The sequence below is a fragment of the Cajanus cajan genome, chromosome 11 (assembly GCF_000230855.2).
Source record: "Cajanus cajan strain Asha chromosome 11, NIPB_CcT2T_4, whole genome shotgun sequence".
NCBI classification, from domain to species: Eukaryota; Viridiplantae; Streptophyta; class Magnoliopsida; order Fabales; family Fabaceae; genus Cajanus; species Cajanus cajan.
In genome coordinates, this window is record NC_138527.1 from 36,075,988 (window position 1) to 36,097,037 (window position 21,050).

General features: G+C 31.2%; 1 protein-coding gene across 1 annotated transcript; it reads left to right on the top strand.

Annotated features, from left to right (window-relative positions):
• The first annotated feature begins 14,354 nt into the window (after positions 1–14,354).
• LOC109800761 (uncharacterized) lies at positions 14,355–18,680 on the top strand. The gene is made up of 5 exons (XM_020361620.3): positions 14,355–14,561; positions 15,687–15,804; positions 16,152–16,251; positions 16,613–16,702; positions 18,325–18,680. Exons 1-5 carry the CDS (start codon positions 14,501–14,503, stop codon positions 18,457–18,459), a joined length of 504 nt encoding a protein of 167 aa, XP_020217209.1. The 5' UTR covers positions 14,355–14,500; the 3' UTR covers positions 18,460–18,680.
• Positions 18,681–21,050: the final 2,370 nt, after the last annotated feature.

The window sequence follows — 21,050 nt, forward strand, 5'->3', positions numbered from 1 at the left end:
TTCTGTTGTCCAATAGCAGCAGCAATTAACTCCATAGCTTGAGCAATTTGCCGCTCATCCATGCTTGAAGAAGAATTAGAATGATTTCCCCTACCAGCCATCCTAAAAAAAATCAAGGAATTTTATGAGTTTACACTAAACTCATAAGAAATTCCTAATCAAGATTAAGAAACTCATGAGTTACTCATGAAGTTCCTTTCATTTCCACACAACGGAAATGCAACAAGACCATTTCCCACAAACCCTAAAGAGACTTGACCAGGCTCTGATACCAAAATTGTAACGACCCACCCTAGGCCGTCACATCAATAACCAACCAAAATAAATTATTATAAAATAAAGAAAATAGAGCAAAAGCCAGCTACGCTAGAGTGTACTTATACAATAACATATAAATTGTTTCCAAAATATATAATATAATCTGCTATGGCAGAGTCATCATCCTTAGTAAAGTTATACAGTAATCCAAAAGATAATATAATATAGACACCCTAGGTGCTGGTCAAGCTCTACACCTTGCTACTACTCAAAGCAGCTATCAGAAGACTTCTTGCTATCCCAAGCCTCACACCTGATCTGCTCCCCCACAAAGTGAGATCATCACAGTCCAAACCACATGGAAAACATGCAAGGGTTAGCACATATAAAACCAACCATAGTACATGATAAAATATCATTAAACAGATATTTATCCATAATATATATATATCCGCACCAAGGAAATAAACCTAATAATTAGTTATTTCCATGCCAAATATAAATCAAATCTAAAATCCAATGCATACAATCCACACCATTTGTATACATATTCCACATCCAGAAACAAAGTCACACCACTGTATAATTATTCCATGATCTCACACCAACATATCCTCACAATGTTGGCCTCAACACCATCCACCAAGTGTTGACACGCACGCTGAAACATATCAGCAACACAGGAATCACACCTGACCTCTCATGGAAAATATACAGCTGGAATTACGTCGTCACGTAACCCTGGTGATCATGGCCACTTCATCCATCGGTATGACTCGGCCTGGCCCCCATACCGGTAGCAAATAGAATACTTAAAGGAGTACTTCAGAATCCACCTAACATCTGAAGTGGTTTATCATATAACCTTTGGAAAAGTTCCACATTGGAATCCCCACCATGGGATTCCCAATTTCATATTTTTCCAAAGATTATATCCTGATCTCACCAAGAGATCTAATCCATACCATAACCTTACTCCTTTAAGTCCTATTTACTTTTCCAAACCACATACACAGCATATTCCATAATTAAACATAACCATAACCATGCCAATTTGTCAATATAATAATAATATAAATATCCAAAACAACCATCAATTGATCCAAATTATACTATATGAAATGAAAATCTCCACATAAAATAGCATATTAAAATTATACTATTCCTATCATGGTCATACGCACTAGATTAATTTTATAAGCACTACCCTTACTTAACATACGAGATTAATTTTATAAATGCCACCCTTACTTAGCATACTAGATTAATTTTATAAATGCCACCCTTACTTAGCATACTAGATTAATTTTATAAATGCCACCCTTACTTGTATAAACCTGAACTGAAACTCGGGCAGAACCTCCACCTCTCTCCTTAAACAAGAACCGAAACTCGGGCAGAATCTCCTCTACTGGATTCTCCTTCCTTTCTCTCCTCTTTCCTCTCTCTTTCTCCCTTTCTCTCTCTAGGAATTTTCTCTCTCAAGGCATACATTCCCAACACCCCAAGGCCCCTATTTATAGCAAAATTTCGCCACCTAACCAGAACGGCCCGTTCCGAAAACGGAACGCCCATTCTGAACCCTTCAGAACAACGTAAAAATTTCGACTGGAACGGCCCCGGAACGGCCCGTTTCGAAACCCAGCAGAACGGCCCGTTCTCCTTTCAGAACGGCCCGTTCTGCAAGGAGAACGCCCTGTTCTCCAAGCAGAACGACCCGTTCTGCAAGGGGAACGCCCCGTTCTCCAAGCAGAACGGCCCGTTCTCCTTTGGAGAACGGCCCGTTCCGGCCCTGTACTGCACAAACCCAGTACACACATTTTTCTCTTTTGGAACGGCCCGTTCCGCTTTTGGAACAGCCCGTTCCAAAATCCGAAAATGCCCCAAAAATTTTAATAAAAATTACGAAAATGCCACCGATAATTACTAAAATGCCATCCAATAATAAAATTACAAAAATACCCCTATACCTTTGAAAATTTACGAAAATGCCATAATAATAAAATGGGTATTACACGGCCTCAGCGGCACACCTGGAGTAATATGTGCATATGATGCATGTCATACATTCACAGACTCAACCTTTAGCATGTTACACATATCATATTCATATTTCATAATTAAGAATTATTTCAATAATCCAATTTAATAGTCCAATAGTCCAACAGTCCAAACAGTCCAACAGTCCAAACAGTCCAATAGTCCAACAATCCAACAATCCAACAATCCAGAGGTTGCTTAAGTATCATATTTTTCAATAATAATATATTAAGATCTTTTAAGTAAAGTAGGAAGCTTAAAAGGTAATATAAGATAATAAGGAGGCTCAGCCTTCCATTTAAATAATAGATTACAAATTTATAAATACTTAGGAGGCTTAGCCTTCCATTCAAATAACAGATTCTAATATGTAAATAAATAAGATATAAAACAAAACACATCAATAATACATATTCAAAGAAATAAACAACAGGCAAGGGATCGGGAGCCAATCCAACAAACAGACTATTTAACAATTATTTCTACACCCCCAAGCAAGGTTTCCCACTCCCCCCCTTACCTGGATAAATAGGAATTTGGGCAGAATCTCCTCTCTTTTTCCTTAAACCGGAACCGGAACTAGAGCAGAACCTTCTCTATTCTCCTCCTCTGTTCACAACCTAGGCAGAACCTTCTCTCTTATTTTCTCTTTCTATCTCTCTAGAATTCCTTCTCTCTAAACTTTTCTTCTCTCTAGTTATGAATTTTCAAAATCCTTAGGTCCCTATTTATAGAAATTTTGAAGTTACTATGCACTATGCACTATTCATTAAAATAATATTATAAGTTACTATGCACTATGCACTATTCATTATTATATTCAAATTAATTAAAATTTTGAAACGGAAAGAATCCGCAGCCCACGTTTCAGCCGCCCCTTCACTGTGCAATTGCATAGTAAAATACTATTCATTAAAATAATAATATAATTACTATTCATGAATAGTAAAATACTATTCATCCAAATAATTTGAGTTTTACGTTTTTTTTCAAAATTACTATTCATATGAATAGTAAAATACTATTCATAAATACGTATTCGTAAATAGTAAAATACGTATACGTAAATAGTAAAATACATAAATAAAATACTTATTCACATAATAAATACATAAAAAAATATTTCTTTTCATTAAATAAAATTTGGGATGTTACAATTCTCCCCTCCTTTTAGAAATTTCGTCCCCGAAATTTTTGCAATGGTAAACTCTTCGCATTCTTACTTCTAATTCTTATGCAACATCACTACCTTGTTGATGTACAACTTTTATCAATTTCCTCAAAGGATTTGCTTAGGGAAAGATCTTGACGAATTTATCCACTTAAACACAAACAAAATCAATTTCTTAAGCGTCTTAGACAAATCTTCCACTAGGGTCTATCTATTCACCATCTTACTTCCAAAATGGAGCATCTAAGTGCTACAAGATTCTTAAAAACTTCTAGTATGCTAACCATAAATATACAATTGCTTTACTCCTCTCTTCATCTTAGGTCACAAAATTTCTTCTTAAGATTTTGGTACATCTTTGTAGTTTCTGAATGGATACTAAAGATACTCTTATGACCTTCTTCTAGGATTGCTTTATTAAATTCTAGCACACTAGGAATGCACAACTTATCCTTAAATCTCAAAACTCCATCCACTCCAAATTTAAACTCACTCTCCATATCTTGATTCAAGTTCTCTACTTCTCTTTCCATATTAGACCATCACGCTTCCCCTGTGCCACTCTGATACATTTTAGTAACTCCTAAATAAATGTTAAGAGTACTCTTATGTCCTTTCAAGTTTTATAACTAAACATCCAACTGTGTCCTTTCTAATTTCTTGCTTATTTGGGTTACTAATAAAGGATCTAACTCCTAGTTCCTCTAATCTCATCTATTAGTTACTTCCAACATAAATAATTCAATGCTACTATGGTAATCTTACACATCAAGCATAAGTTTCTAAATTCTGCAATCAAATTCAATCCTTAAATAATAATTTGGTTATCATTGTAATCCAGATATTTGCCACAACATCAACACCTAAGCATTAGATACACATATCAGATCACTAATTTTACTACTCTATCTACAACCAATTCAAATTCTTCTATGATCAATTCTAAAGATCAGGTACCTAAGCATAATGTACACTCGGTATCCATATCAGTTCTCAAGTTTCACCATTTCATCTTCACCCAAGTCATAATCATATCCATCACCTTAACCTATAGCCTTATAACTTGTTACCAAAATAAATCAACTAATTATGCTCCTATAATTTTCTTCAACAATCCATTCGTTATTGATACTTAATCTCACAATACTAGAAGTAACCTTATAATCCAAACTTAAATTTCTAATTTGAGCCAAAAAGATTCATCTCTCTAATCATAATGAAAGATAAAGATTTCCTCAAAACATCAATCACCACAATGGCTTTAGCCAAATAGTAAGATCAAAATTTTACTCCTTAAGAAATTTCAACTATTTCTTTTATCTCGTATTCAACCCCTTTGGTCAAAATATATTTAAGGTTCTTATGATCACTAAATACCTCAACCATAGAATCATATAGTTAGCATATATCTACCTGACAAACCGAGTTGTATTCATCCAAGTGATTTCAAACCTATCTCAAACGAAAGTTAAGTGAATAAGCTACAACTCTTTATGAAGACATAAGATTTCCAAGAGATCATCTCTTTAGCTAAAGATTCAAATATCACCACTAATAAATTCAGTGCTTACTAAATTTCTAATCACCAAGGCAGTCATAACTTGAAGTTCTAGATTTTTGTTTCATCTTATCCTAGTTCTATTGAAAAGATAATATCTAAAGCCATATTCTTCATAAAGACCTCAAAATATAAATTTTGTCTATATAATACTCATACTATCATAACAAACTATAATGAAAATATTTTCGACATCAAATAGCAATAATGTATCAATATATCTAATGCCACAAAATACCTCAACTTTTTCCAAATTCACTACTTAATTTCTCATTCAAGTCTCTCCTTACTTTTCTCAATCAAAACAACTCACATGCTACCTAAACCATAAATAATTAACATACCAATAATAACACTTAAGGGAATTAACATCATTTCGATCTCTCACCAAAGAGACAACTACCTTTAGATTCAACCTGCTACAACTATAGATGTCAGAAACTTCACCAATCATAAACTCTTAGTACACTCAATATATCACCTCCCATCCAAGGTTCTAATAATTCGAGTTGGCTAACACTATCATGATTATCATTCCTCTGATTACAAACTAACTTAACAATCTCAAACTCAACAATATCAACACAAGACGAACATCATCATCATAGTACACAACAAACAAGACATAGTCAGAGTACACAACAGAGTCATGATAAGCACATAACACACACGGTTGATAAAATCGACTTGCTCTGATACCACTAAATGTGACACCCTCTACCCCAACATAATTACAATAGATATAAACCATCTATATATAAATTCTTTCTTAGTCTAATATAAAATAATTATCTCAAGTATCATTGGGTAAAAGATGCACATTCATAATTTTCAAACTGTAAGTATCAAATTGTCAAGAAATAATAAAATAAAGATTATAGATTAATCCCAGTAAAGGTGGCAGAGCCTCCTAGTTAGGAATTAACTTATAATCTTTTAGTAAAATTATAATATGACAAAAATACACACTTTCAACATAAATAACATAAAAATTACAAAAGAAAAATAATAATAATTTAACAATAAGTCTAGCTAATCCCGATGTCACATCCTATCAGAGCGAAACCCAAACAGAAGCCTAAGCTTCACCACCAACATCCTCAGCCTCATGCTAATTATCTGCATCATAATTTAAATATACACAAAAATGACAAGGGAGTGAGAAACTTCTCACTCAGTTGCAGATATAGAAATAAAAGTTAAATAGCACACACACACGCAATATAATTCACATATATAATCAATCTCACATATATGCTTATGTATAATGATTTTCTTGACTTGACTCACTAATGTATGCATGTGGCGCCATACGGAAGTTGCAGAATTCATCACTGGTGACCCGAAGGCACACCTATACAATTGTCGGTGACCCTAAGGTACACCTATCATTGGTGTTCATACACCTCGTTAGCATATCGTGGGTGACCCAAAGGTACACCTTGTTAGTCGTGGGTATGCGGCCTCAGCGGCACACCTGGAGTAATATGTGCATATGATGCATGTCATACATTCACAGACTCAACCTTTAGCATGTTACACATATCATATTCATATTTCATAATTAAGAATTATTTCAATAATCCAATTTAATAGTCCAATAGTCCAACAGTCCAAACAGTCCAACAGTCCAAACAGTCCAATAGTCCAACAATCCAACAATCCAACAATCCAGAGGTTGCTTAAGTATCATATTTTTCAATAATAATATATTAAGATCTTTTAAGTAAAGTAGGAAGCTTAAAAGGTAATATAAGATAATAAGGAGGCTCAGCCTTCCATTTAAATAATAGATTACAAATTTATAAATACTTAGGAGGCTTAGCCTTCCATTCAAATAATAGATTCTAATATGTAAATAAATAAGATATAAAACAAAACACATCAATAATACATATTCAAAGAAATAAACAACAGGCAAGGGATCGGGAGCCAATCCAACAAACAGACTATTTAACAATTATTTCTACACCCCCAAGCAAGGTTTCCCACTCCCCCCCTTACCTGGATAAATAGGAATTTGGGCAGAATCTCCTCTCTTTTTCCTTAAACCGGAACCGGAACTAGAGCAGAACCTTCTCTATTCTCCTCCTCTGTTCACAACCTAGGCAGAACCTTCTCTCTTATTTTCTCTTTCTATCTCTCTAGAATTCCTTCTCTCTAAACTTTTCTTCTCTCTAGTTATGAATTTTCAAAATCCTTAGGTCCCTATTTATAGAAATTTTGAAGTTACTATGCACTATGCACTATTCATTAAAATAATATTATAAGTTACTATGCACTATGCACTATTCATTATTATATTCAAATTAATTAAAATTTTGAAACGGAAAGAATCCGCAGCCCACGTTTCAGCTAGGGATGGCAAAACGGGCCAGCCCGGCCCGTTTTGGCCCGGCCCGCCATTGGCCCGCCAAAAACGGGGCGGGCCGGCCCGGCCCGCCAATGTAAAACGGGCTGGAGATGCTGGCCCGCCCCGCCTAAGGGTGGGCTGGCGGGCTGGCGGGCCAGCCCGCTTACAAAAATAAAAAATAAAAAAAAATGGAAAAAAAATTTATTTTATGGTTAAATAAAATTTTTTTTGCTACAAATAAATAAATATAATCATATGAAATTAAAAATGCATACATATTGTACTTAATATATGTTCAACAAAAATAAATTACAAACTTAAAACAAAATCAAATAGAAATTAGTCCATTTACACCAAAATCAAAACTAAATTATAAACTTACAAATTATTTATACACTAAATTTTTTGATAGTCCACAAACAAGTTTAAATACAATTAATTAACTTTAAATTTTTATTTTAAGAATATTAGAAGCTCTCTTGAAAGAAGATGTCTCTACTTTTTTTCTTAATCATCTTCATCCTCATCTTCTACATCAAAATAAAATAAACATAAAAATAATTAAATTAAAATATATATATATATATGCGGGCCGGCGGGTTGTGGCGGGCCGGCCCGCTATTTGGCCCGGCGGGTTGGCGGGCTTGGCGGGGCGGGCTTGGCGGGTTGGCGGGTTGAAATGCTTGGCCCGGCCCGCCAATTTTTGGCGGGCCAACGGGCCGGCCCGCGGGCCATGGCCCACTTTGCCATCTCTAGTTTCAGCCGCCCCTTCACTGTGCAATTGCATAGTAAAATACTATTCATTAAAATAATAATATAATTACTATTCATGAATAGTAAAATACTATTCATCCAAATAATTTGAGTTTTACGTTTTTTTTCAAAATTACTATTCATATGAATAGTAAAATACTATTCATAAATACGTATTCGTAAATAGTAAAATACGTATACGTAAATAGTAAAATACATAAATAAAATACTTATTCACATAATAATACATAAAAAAATATTTCTTTTCATTAAATAAAATTTGGGATGTTACAGGAGGAGGTGCATTTGGAAGGCTTGCACCATTTTAATTCTATCCAAGATTTTGTTGGTGTTATTCTCCTTTTGTGTTGAAACTCTCACCTTGATAATCTATATATCTTCTTTGATTACTCATTTAGTTAACTTTTTACTGAGGTTCCTCCATCACTACTTCACATTGTCCTTGTAGATGCATGCCTCTACAAATCTTACACTCACTAATGTAATATGCACAAGTAAATGCAGATGCCTCAGATTGAACCTATTGGATTTGTTGTGACAACCTTTTCATTGTCTTATTCAGTATCTTAATTTATTGTGTTGGAACCTAACTCATATACTCCCTTCCATGGTGCAATTCTTGTCTTATGGGATCCGTTATGATTGTTGAAAATATTGTCAATGGTGATAACTACTTCTTTTGGTGCCTTGTAATTAATATTTCCTCTAGCCAAGACATCTATGATGAGTTTAGTATCATACAACAGTATGTCTAGAAAGGTGCACATGTGGTCCCTATAATCTAGTCCATGGTTTGGGTATTTCTCAACAGATTTCAGTATCTATCTCATGCTTCTAATAGTGACTCATCTGTCTTCTATTGAAAGTTGTTGATGACCATCTTACATTGCTTGATTTTCTCCAAAGGAAAGTACTTCTCCAAAAATTTATTAGTCAAATCATCCCATGTAGTGAAACTATTGGGTGGGATTGATTGTAGCCAAAAGCTCGCTCTCCCAAACAATGAAAAAAGAAACATTGCTAATTTGATGGTGTAATCTGGAACACCCTAATATTGCATGGTGTTGCAAAATCATGATAAAATCAAATAAGTGTGTATGAGGATCTTTGTTGTTGGCTCCAGATAATTGATTCCCCATTATAAAATTTAGCAATGTCAACTTAATCTCAAACTAGGTTGCGATAGTAGTAGGTCGTGCAATGCTATTGAACTCCATAGGGCCACAATGTGTCATGTGGTTGACCATTATTCTCCTTTTTGATTATGAATTAAGGTTAGGAAGGGGAGGAGGAGGAGCAACATTAAGATTAGTATTTGCTCCTTCATCTGCCATTAGCTCAAATCTTGGAGTGTTTTGGCTCGTTAGAAGTCGTCTCTTTTGTAGAGCATTTCTTTAGCAAGTCCTTTCAATTTTTGAATCATAGTACAACTTTACGATTGAAGTTTCACCTTGCATAACACATGATTCAGGCTAGAAAAAAATAAGTGAGATCTTACAAAGATAAAAAAAAGGTTGTTTGAATAAATTTTTAAAAAAATAAAACAAAATAAAAAAGTCTAATTTAATACCATATTATAATTAAACAATTATAGGATGCAAGTCTCTGACAACGACACCATTTACTTGATACACATTTGGAAAATATATAAATTGTTGTAGGTAATAAATTAGATAGAAGCCTAATTTATCGAATCTACAAGAACTTGAGTACTTGAGTTATAACTGTTTAATCTAATTTCGGTACTAAGTAAATGATTTGGTAAAACAACTAAATTTGTTTGACAAGAATTATCAAATTTAACCAAAATAAAATAAAGTAGTAAATTATATAAAGCTTAAATTTATGATGGATCAGTTGGAAATTGAATCATTTACTTTTCCTATGTAAAATCTCTTAATTTCTCATTCAATATAAAGATTATACAGTTAATTCGATAGTTTACAATTATATTTAAACTCTAATTTCTTAGATAAAAAATATTATGTTGTTTTAAAAAATAACTTTATGTTAATTTTTGCTAAATAATCATACATTAAGATCCGAGACCAAAAGTCAACTATTAAAATTTTATATATAATTATGTTACGTTAGTCGGATACATGAAAAAAGAAGCATGATAAAAATATCAACGAAAGACTAAAAAGTATAATAAAACATATACGAGTTATATACATGAAATGAATAATAATGCATGTCCATTAGAGAATATCGATTCAATTTGGATCGGTTCCATTTTAAAGATTATTAACCGAAAATTGATCCGAAGTAATCGGTTATGCATGAAAAAAAAAGTTATTTATTTATTTCAACTTAGGATTCTTTAATTGTATAGGATTGGATGAGCCTAATTAAAACCGTGTCATCTATTTTTGAGGTACAGCCTTGAGAATAATGATCGAAAAGAACAAAGTCAGATAATTTTTGCTGAGAGACTGGGAAACATACGCGTTGAATCTTCTTTGCTAACCCAAACGCCCAATCATTTTTCCTCCTTTCATATTTCACATTTGGACCAAAGTCTCCCCAATGGGTGGACCTCAAATTACTGATCAATCACTGTTATATACAACCAAATGTCGTTTCTTCAATTTGGATGTATGTTTCATGATCATCCAAGCTTGTTCATATGGAATAATAATTTTCATTTCATAGAAAAAAAATATATTTTGAGAGAGAAAATAAATCAAAGAAGTGTACAAACTCGGTTTCGATTTGACACGTAGAAGAGAAGTAGGGTCTAGGGCATTGAACATATCTGATTTATTTGACATTTGTCGTTTCACACATGTGTTCCACATTTCCTTTTCAAACCTGTGAGGAAGAAAAAGACAAGTACGTAGTGGACAAAAATGGGGCACCATCTCACCTATAAGTCAGGTACTAGAACCATAGAATGTTAGAAACGAGTTATTTCCCCAGTTTGATTGCACAGTTATTTCCACTGCTCATGAACATGGGAATATGATCTATAGACTTACGCAGTTATGCGGTATAGATGTATATGTTAGACCATCTTCAACTGTGATTCTTATACATTTTTTAATTTAACAAATCATGTCATTCAACTTTGAATTTGCATAACTTATCAAAGAAATTTCTAAATTTCTTATATTTTGTTACCAATTAATTACTCAACTCTTAAATATGTTTCCTTTCTTTATATTTATTTTTGTCCCTTAAATTAAAAATAAATATTTTTAGTCTATATAATTTTAAAAAATATTTTTTAATTTCTCATATCACAAGTAACATATTTAATAGTGACAGATTTAGACAATCATACAGTTAGTTTAATGTGATATTTCTAGGATTTAATATGAACAAAAATACCTAAAAGTGATTTTTTGCGATAATATTTCACATGTTCACTAATGAAATTTGACCATAATGATTCAAACAAACTTTTTTTTCAAATTATAGGGGTTAAAATAACTTATTTTAAATTTTAGGGACCTAAATAAATTTATTATAAATTTGAAGAATTAAAACTTATTTAAATCTCTAATTAATGTTGTTAGTTGACACTCATGAGACACATTTACTCTTAACCTGAATTGATGATATAACATAAAGATAATAAAGTGACATAATGTGTTACATAAAAAATGAGTATAATATGTTAGCGATTAATACATCACAAATTAACATGTAACAAAATATATGAAAATTTGAAATTTTGGTTATAAAATATGCAAATTCAAAAGTTAGGTGGTAACATCAGCAAAATCATGAAACATGAGTGATAAAAAAAAAGTGTAATTAAATCAAAAAAATAAAATGGATCCCCAAAAAAAGAACTAGATTAGATTTTATAATGTTGGAGTAGAAAGTAACAATGTTCTTAAAATCCTTCTTAAACCTAGAAGACTAACTAAGGTGGCAAAGTGGACAGACACACCCTGTTTAAGGATGGGTTAGTAGACTAGCCTACCAAAAATGAAAAAGAAGATTTAAATTTTTTTAATTAATTTTAAAAGCAACCAAATTTGAGAAATTTAGTTAAATAATTTAAAGTATATTAATAATATATTATAATCAACTTAAAAGAAAACTTTCTAATCTAAATTTTTTAGAAAAATTAATTTAACTATATTTCAAAACTTAAAATTATAATATATTACATTTTTTTTATACTAATACTAGACCAACTTTAGTCATATAACAAATATTTATTTTAGGAATGATTAGTTATACATTGATACATGTAATATTCAAATTTAAAAATGCATTACATATATATTATATAAAAAAGTGGCCTAACATACTAAATTAGGGAGTTCACGGAAAAGACCTTCTATCCCGTCCTATTTATTTTAAGGGGTTTAGAGCATAAGCTCGTCAAATCCAACCTACTTCACCATTCCCATAGAAGAGAAACAAAAATTGAGATATAAGAACCCAAAATAACTATGTTCTTAGCAAGCATGATTAGTAAGGGAATAGTGTATGATTTGGCTGTCTTGGGGTTGGTGCATGGATAATGATCACCATAAATAATAAATCAATTTCGTTCATGGGAACAAACCATTTCGTAGTAATAAGTTGCTCGATCTTTGCTTGAACTTAATTAGAACTCAGATTTAAAATTTGAATTTCATGTTTAATTAATATAAATCAACAACAACAACCATGATTGGGTTGGTGTTGATTAAGCTAGCATGGATCTCCCAGTCCCACGTGGAAAATGTACGTTAAGATACAAACTTGAAACTTCACCAAATGAAATGAAATGAGATCAGCACCCTCACAAGCAATGGATGATTAACCATGCATCTTATTTCTTTATATAAATGGGGAGTATTTTGCACTCTATATAGTATTCCAAATGAGACCATCATCTAATAATTAATACGGGACAAGGTTAAGAAAAAACGTGGTCAGAACTAACTCAGACATATTACTTAAAACTTGAGATTCGTCAAATCAATCTATACATTTAAAATATTCTATAGAATATTTTATTTTAAAGGTGTTTTTATTCTATGTAATATTTTATTTAAATTTAAATTTTTAAAAATAATATTTGTAATATTCAAATTTATAGGTGAGTCCGGCCGTTATTTGGTCACCATTAATTTCTGAGATCTGAGATGATTAAAATACCAAGAATTAAATTAAGTATATTAAAAAAAGAGGATATATTATAGAGACTAAATTAAAATCAATCACTATATATTAAATTTGAATTTTTATCTTATGTGACTTTAACACGAACATATTTACATAATTTTTAATTTTTCATATAATTTAATTTTTATTTATCACATTTATTTATAAATTAATTTTTAATATTTTTAAAATAAATTTGACAATAAATTTTTTAAATATTTTTAACATCTTATCTAAATAATAATTTTATCATATTTATATATAAATTATAATTTAATAATTTTAAAATAAATTATCAATAATTAAAAAATAATTTTATACCATAATATAAATTATTTATCATAAATTTAAAATATAATTTATATTCATAAAAATACATATTTATATAAATTTTAAATATAACCTGTATATTCAAATATAATATTTATTTATATATATAACTTATTATAACATTTAACATATGAATTACACAAACTAAAATACTAATTTGTATAAAAGGAATGTCATTAAATTAACAGTAATGAACACAACTAATTCAATAATTATCAGGACTTACACTAAAAAGATGAATATTATAAAAATATCATTTGAAATAAAATTAAAAATGCAAAAATCAATATATATATGTATATAATTTAGGAATTGTTATATAATTTTATTAGTTTAAGAACTAAATTGATAAATATTCAATATTTTAAAAACTATTTGTATAACTTTGTTAGTTTAAGAATTGTCTAAGAGAGAATACTTTATGGAAAGAATTGATGATTTATCTGTCAATTCATCAACGGGATGAGAATTAGATTTTCTTAAAATGAATCATAATTTCAATATTTATATTCAAATAAGAGTCACGCCAAAATTAATATAGAAGCATGTGATTGCTTCCACTCATCCACATTTAACATACAACATACTGAATTTAAACATGCAAATATAATTATATTTAATTATATTCAGGACAAACAAAAAAGAAAAGGAGGATTTGCATCGAGTAAATTAATGGGCCAAGCCCAAAGAATTGAGACCAATTTCAACTCATGGTAACGGTCTTTAATTTTAATAACGAAACGAAAACACTAAAACGTGATCTAGCGACATTATCGAAGCTTAAAACGAAAAGTCGGATCTGTTTTTCTTGGGTTTCGTTTTCTACGAGGAAGCAAAGCAAAATAACAATAACAGAGGAAGAAAGAAAAATTCACAGTTTCACTTTCAGTTTCGCTCCGTAGAAATGGCTTCGCTATCGAGCTTCATCGCTACGCCAAAGAATCCTCAGACCCTCTTTCTCTCAGGTTATTACTTCCATCACCATCGCCATGCCCAAAAGGGCACCACTCTAAAGTGAAAATCTTTTCCCTTTTTTCTTCTCTCCGTTTACACTATCCATTGTTGTTCCTTCCTCCTTAGATTGTATTTATATATGCCTTTGTGATGTTGTTACGGATATCAAGTTTACAGCTTTTATTTATTTCTGCTTGTGTATTTGTAATTCTCGGATATTCCGAAAATCATTTTTTTTATTAAACGAAAGTCGAAAAAAACTATAAAAGAAGTACTTTTGGTATGGTTTTAATCGTTTGTGGCTTTGGTGTTGGGTTCCTAGATAATGGGGAAGCTCAATTAGACTCATTTGGCCGAATTGCGTTAAGAGAATCCACTTGCGTTAAGCTCGATTAGACTCATTTGGCTCGATTAGACTCATTTTCCGCTCCAAACAACTTTAGCATACCCAGCGTATATTTATCCTGGTTTCATTTATGAGGAGGATGTTGATATTTTATAGATATACATGATGCCTTCTTTTTCATTGTTTTGTTTTAGAGAAAAATATGCAAATGGTGCCCCAAGGGATGTTACTCGTGTTACTGTGTTTTTCTGGTATCCAAAAGTTTCTATCTGTACAAATTGATCCCCAAATATATGAAATTGTTAGCATCTAGAAAATTTTCAACATTGGTAGAGTTAACTTGTTAGCAAGCTAACCATTTCATGAATAATTTGCTTAGATGAAAATCTTCAAAGACCAAGGCGATGCAAGTATCATCTTTCAAGGATAAAATATATTTGCTCTTTGTTTTATGCCTTTTGTGGATATGTGTTTAAATTAGTGTACATGTTAATATAATTTTGGAGCCACGTAATCCTAATGTCTGGAGATGCAGTCTTGGGCAAGGTATTTGGGTTTTTTTATTATTTTTTATTATTATTTTTTTATCTTTCCATGGTTTAGAGAGTTTTATATCTGTTTGGGTGGCAAATAACACAATGAAAACATTTTTGGGCTAAATTCATGGGAATAAAGCATGTTGTGTGATCCTTGCTACTGTAATTATGAATGGTTACTTATTGAAGCTTAACATATCCAACAACCTTTTCTAGTGATTTCCCAGGAAATCTAATATTCAGATTAATGTCAGGTTCCTCATTGAAACCAATGGACAAATGCTTCTTGAAAATCAGCTCTGGTGAACACTTTCCAGGTTCCGCTTTTAGGGCTAAATCAACACGAAACCAGCCACTTGTTATTCGAGCTAGGTAGGAGGACATATCTTTCTGGTGCTTTCTTTTTTTTTTTTTTTTTTTTTTTTTTCTTTTTTCGAGGGGGGCGGGGGGGGGGGGGGGTGTGTTACATGACTGCTTAGTATATAAGAATATAAGCCTAGAATATGGTTTGGCTACAACAAATATTATAAACCCGCTGCTATTCTTTTTCTTGTTTCATTTCGTGTTTATAATTAAATTGAGCTGTTATTGGCAAATGTATCTCACATTTAACTCATTTGCTTGTCTAAAATATTGGCACAAGCATAATTGTAACAGGTTGGTATACCTTTTGGGGTTCTGTTAACATTTTAGTGTTTTTGATCTCTCTGCTTGAACAGTGGTGATGGTGGAAGATCAACTAGTGGAAGTGTCTTTGTTGGTGGTTTTGTATTGGGAGGACTAATTGTTGGAGCATTGGGTTGTTTATATGCACCTCAGGTATATCTGCAGAACCAACTTCGTCTATTTTTTTACATTTTCCTTTTCATGTGGCTGGGCAGAAGGTCTCTTTTCTTGTTTCTCTAGTTTATTACCATTTAAGTTTCATTCATGCGAATGTACTCCCATAAGCGTCTCATTACCCATATTGTGGAATATTGTCTGTTAAACTCGAAGAATATACTGTAGTTCACTTTGGTCAATCTAAAGTTGCATGATATTCCCTCATTATGTTCACATGCATCAAATTTCAATGTGATTTCTTCATTTTTTTTAATTGGCGCATCTGCAATGAATTGGCTCTCTTTGGCTTCTCATTTTGTCTTTCACTCTCTAAAGAATGATGTTGTTAACTTTCCAGATAAGCAGGACACTAGCTGCTGCAGCTGACAGCAAAGACTTAATGAGGAAACTTCCAAAATTTATGTATGATGAAGAAAAAGCTCTGGAGGTCAGGAAATTTTCCCGCTGTTACTATTTAGTGTGTGAGCCTGGGGAAGATTATTTCCTAACTCTTGATTGTGGAATAAGCTAGTTGTTTGGAACAACAACTTATTTTATAATCAGTTTTTTTTACTTCCAAAAAATAAGTTATTTTTATGAATATGAAAATTTTTCATCAGTTATTTTTTTTTACTTCTGAAATTGATTTACTATATAAAAGCTAATTTTTTGTTGTATTCAAATGAAATTAATATTTCAAAATCGTTCTTCATCAAATTTACTCAAATAAAAATTCATTTTGATTATAATCGACTATAATAATAAATTATAATCGATTATTGAAGTAATCTAATTTTCACAACGTTCTTAATCAATGTGTGAATAATTGTCAAAGAGAATGAATTTAAGCATAAATTTAATATGTGAAATGCACTCCTCCCCCTCTCAAGGGAAAAAGAAGACTTAAATATGTTTTTAATTCTTATAAAAAATAAACAAGTTTTTATTTTGGTTCCATTATTTTTTTTTCTGTTTTTCATTCTTTTAATATTTTTAAACATTGTTTTTAGTCCTTGTAAAATATTTTTCCTTGACTTTCATCTCTCTAAAATTTAAAGTTATTTTTTTTGTCTCAATGACCATTTTATGTTATATATATAACAGTTATTTTAAGGACTTATACAAAAATTTAGAAGTATCACATACAATTATGAGTACCACTTGGAATGGTCACATAAATACATGAATAGTTAAAAAGGGTCACGTAGTAATAGGAACTTAACAATAGTTTCTATTTTTAGAGGAATAAAAAATGGAAAATATTTATAGATACCTAAATCAAAAGATACTCATTTTACGGTGACTAAAAACATATTTAAATCAAAATAATATTAGAACATAACCGAAAATTGGTGGTTAGTTCAAACTCATTAGAGTTTATCCAACAATGGAAGTCAATGACCCCAAATATATGGCACAGATGAACCATTGAACCCAGAAAATTTGGGTGACCAAGGACAATACTTGCACATAAGTAAATATTTGTAAATCAATCACATTCACATATAAAAGATACAATTCAACATAACAAGCCAAATTCATTATCAGTCATATATTACTTACCATTAAGAAAACCTCTATGTTGGTTATATTATGCAGTAAGTGAAGGTAAATTCTTATGGAATATATCAAAATTAAAAAAATAAAATAAACTATGAAAACCCCCCACCAGCAATGGTAGAAGGGGGTGACATGCCCTTTCGAGCTACAATGTAGGGGCCTTATGGTTGTGGAATTGTGGAGGAAAGTGACTCATGTCATATCATTTATTTTATCCTTTTGTTCATGTTATGAACTTGTGATGTGAAGTTTGGTTGTATTTTTGCCAAAAAAGTGACATGATACACCATTATTTGTTATTAAGAGTTTTCCATATCATTAATAAATGATATGGAACTTGTGTAGCTTGATTTTGAGGGTTTTTTTTTTTATTTATTTAATTTTCTATTTAGAACTACTGATATTTTCACTAAACTCGAGTGAAGTGCAGTGTTTGTTGACTGTGCATATGAACTTGGCCTCTCATGTTTTCATACAAACTAATATGGTGAAATTCCTGTAATAAAACAGAGGACCCGCAAGAAGCTAACTGAGAAAATAGCTCAGCTGAATTCTGCCATAGATGGTGTTTCTCCACAGTTGCGGCCAGATGCAGAACCAAGTGAATCTGCAGTGGACAAGGAGGACATTGAAGTTTCCGTATAATTAATCATTTCACGATACTTGAGCACAAATTATCATCTCTTTTTCCTAGTCAAGAAAATATGAACTTCGGTTATTGGATTTAAGTTTATCACATTTAACTATTTCCTTTTATAATGGTTCATTGTATACGTACAACATATAATATATCTGGTGAGAACTCTTGGCTATTGTAAGAAACAAAAGTAAGTTAATGACCACATAAATCATGATCACTTTAACAAGTTGTGTATATTTATCATCCGTGTATGATTGTTATATTCCCATTTCTTACAATAAATAAGTGGTTCACTTTTTCTTCTCCTAGTATAGTGACAGCCCCAATCAGCCACTGGTCTTGGGGTGAAAATGAAATTGGAATAGAAAAATAAAAGGTGTTGTCATTTACTTCAAGTTGATGACAACAAATTAATTTTGCATTATTGAATATATGAATATCTATTTGTCACAAGTTGGTTTCAAAAAACGTAGATTAGACGGGGCTTGAAATTTACCTCAATGTACAGTTCCAGAACAAGTCTTCGTTTAGAAGAGTTTGTGATCATGATCTTATATTATAAGCAATATTTGGGAGCAGATACATGTTAACTTTTTTTATTATTCAAATGCAATCTCATTTATTTAAAATTTTCTGCATGTTGGCCACTAGTTGTTGTAAATAGAGATGACAACAACTCCAAGCGTGTGGTTCAGCGGTAGGGGTTGATCCACGCTTAAGCAAGGTCAGAGGTTCGAATCCTGCCTTGTGTATGCAGCCGCGTTAAATCTTGGGGCCAGCTATCCCATCCTTTGAGGTGCCTCTAACGTAGCGAGGAGATTAGAGTGCTAAACTATGCATTGGTACAAAAAAATTCAATTATAAATTTTATTAATTGATTAAAATATTTCTCAAAGACGCACAAACATAATATAATCTATTAAATTATATTAGTAAATAATGATGCAATTGTTTAAGATATTTATCCATTGTTTTATGCATTGATGACGATTTAAGTGGGATAAGTTTCTAATTTAAATTTTATTATAATTTATTTTCTCATATTTCTTTGGAATGAAACACTCTAATACCACTTTATTCTCATCTATTTATTATCTATTTTTTTCTTTAATTATTTCTTTTCTCACAATCAAACAACTGCTGAGTAGCGAGTTAAAAACAAATACCATATTTATTGACTCTAGAAGTCAATTTGATTTTTTTGACACATTTATATCTTTTATCCCATTTTTAATCGATAGAAATTATAATAATGACACCAATGTTTGGATCTAAAACCTTTCTTTTTAATTATTAATTTACAATACACTAAAACATTAAATAGTTTTCTCTCATTATACCTTTAATCATTATTATTGAGTGAGAAGTTAAAAAAGTATAGATTATTGTTATCAGATTCGACTTAGACTTATCGGTCCAATCAGTTGACTCAAAAAATGATCATTTAACTATCCGAGCTGATTAATAGGTTGAGGATGCTTTCAACCAGGTACAATTTGATCTGACTTGGCGGGTTTGGCCTAAAATTGGTGACTTAGCAAGTTTGGCTGACCTAGTTGAGTCAATGCATTTTTTTTATCTTAGCAATAAGACATTCATGACTCTCCTCTGTTTGTCCGTCCCCTTTTTTCGTTGCTCTCCTTCGTTGGACACTTGTCGTCTCTACTCTCTCCCAGTCATGCACTCAGACAACAGTGGTGCAACTATGTTGGTGCGGTGCATTCATCATCTCCTCATTGTACAACAACACCACCTTTCACGTTTATCATCATTCATCATTTGTCCTTGACAAATAATGACACATTCATCATCTGCTCATCGCACAACAATGTAACCATAATTTAGTGCATGAGTCGTTAATTATATTTTTATTTTATTTTATTTTGTCTGTTGCTTTCTGGTTGGACTGAGTGGAAGTTGCTTTGTTACTACTTGCTTGTGCATGTGTTTTTATTTTTATTTTTTAATTTTGTTTATTATGTTATTCAATTGCTTTGATTCTGATTTGATGAAAGTGTCTATAATTTTAAAAATTTTAATGTCTATATTCATGGAAACTTTATAATATGTTTTTACTTGTTTATAATGTATATTTTGAAGTATAAATTTTACATATTGTCAATTATTTATATTCTTTTAATATAGACTGGATCACGCGGATCAATTAGTGACTCAGTGACTCGATCTCTCATCTAGTGATTTGATATCTCGACTAAGTTGTCAATCAGGTTGAATCTGATAACATTGGTATAGATGAATAGTCTATCCATTTTATTTTGTTAGATATTTTAGTAATTTTTTATTTTGATTTTCATTTTACAACATCAATTAAACATTAAATGTAATTTTTTATAGTATATTCTTAATTGTTTATTGTGAAGGGGAAATGATTTAAAAGGAGGTTAAATAAGGTCCAATCTAATAAATATAAAAATTAAAGGGTATATTAGAAAAATGTATAACATTATTTATGAAATCTAAATATTAGTTGCATTTCATAATATTTGTAAAAACTTTAAATGTCAAATAAAATAAAATAATATTTAATATTAGAAATTTGCATATTTGTTTAAGAAATCTAAAACATTAATTACAT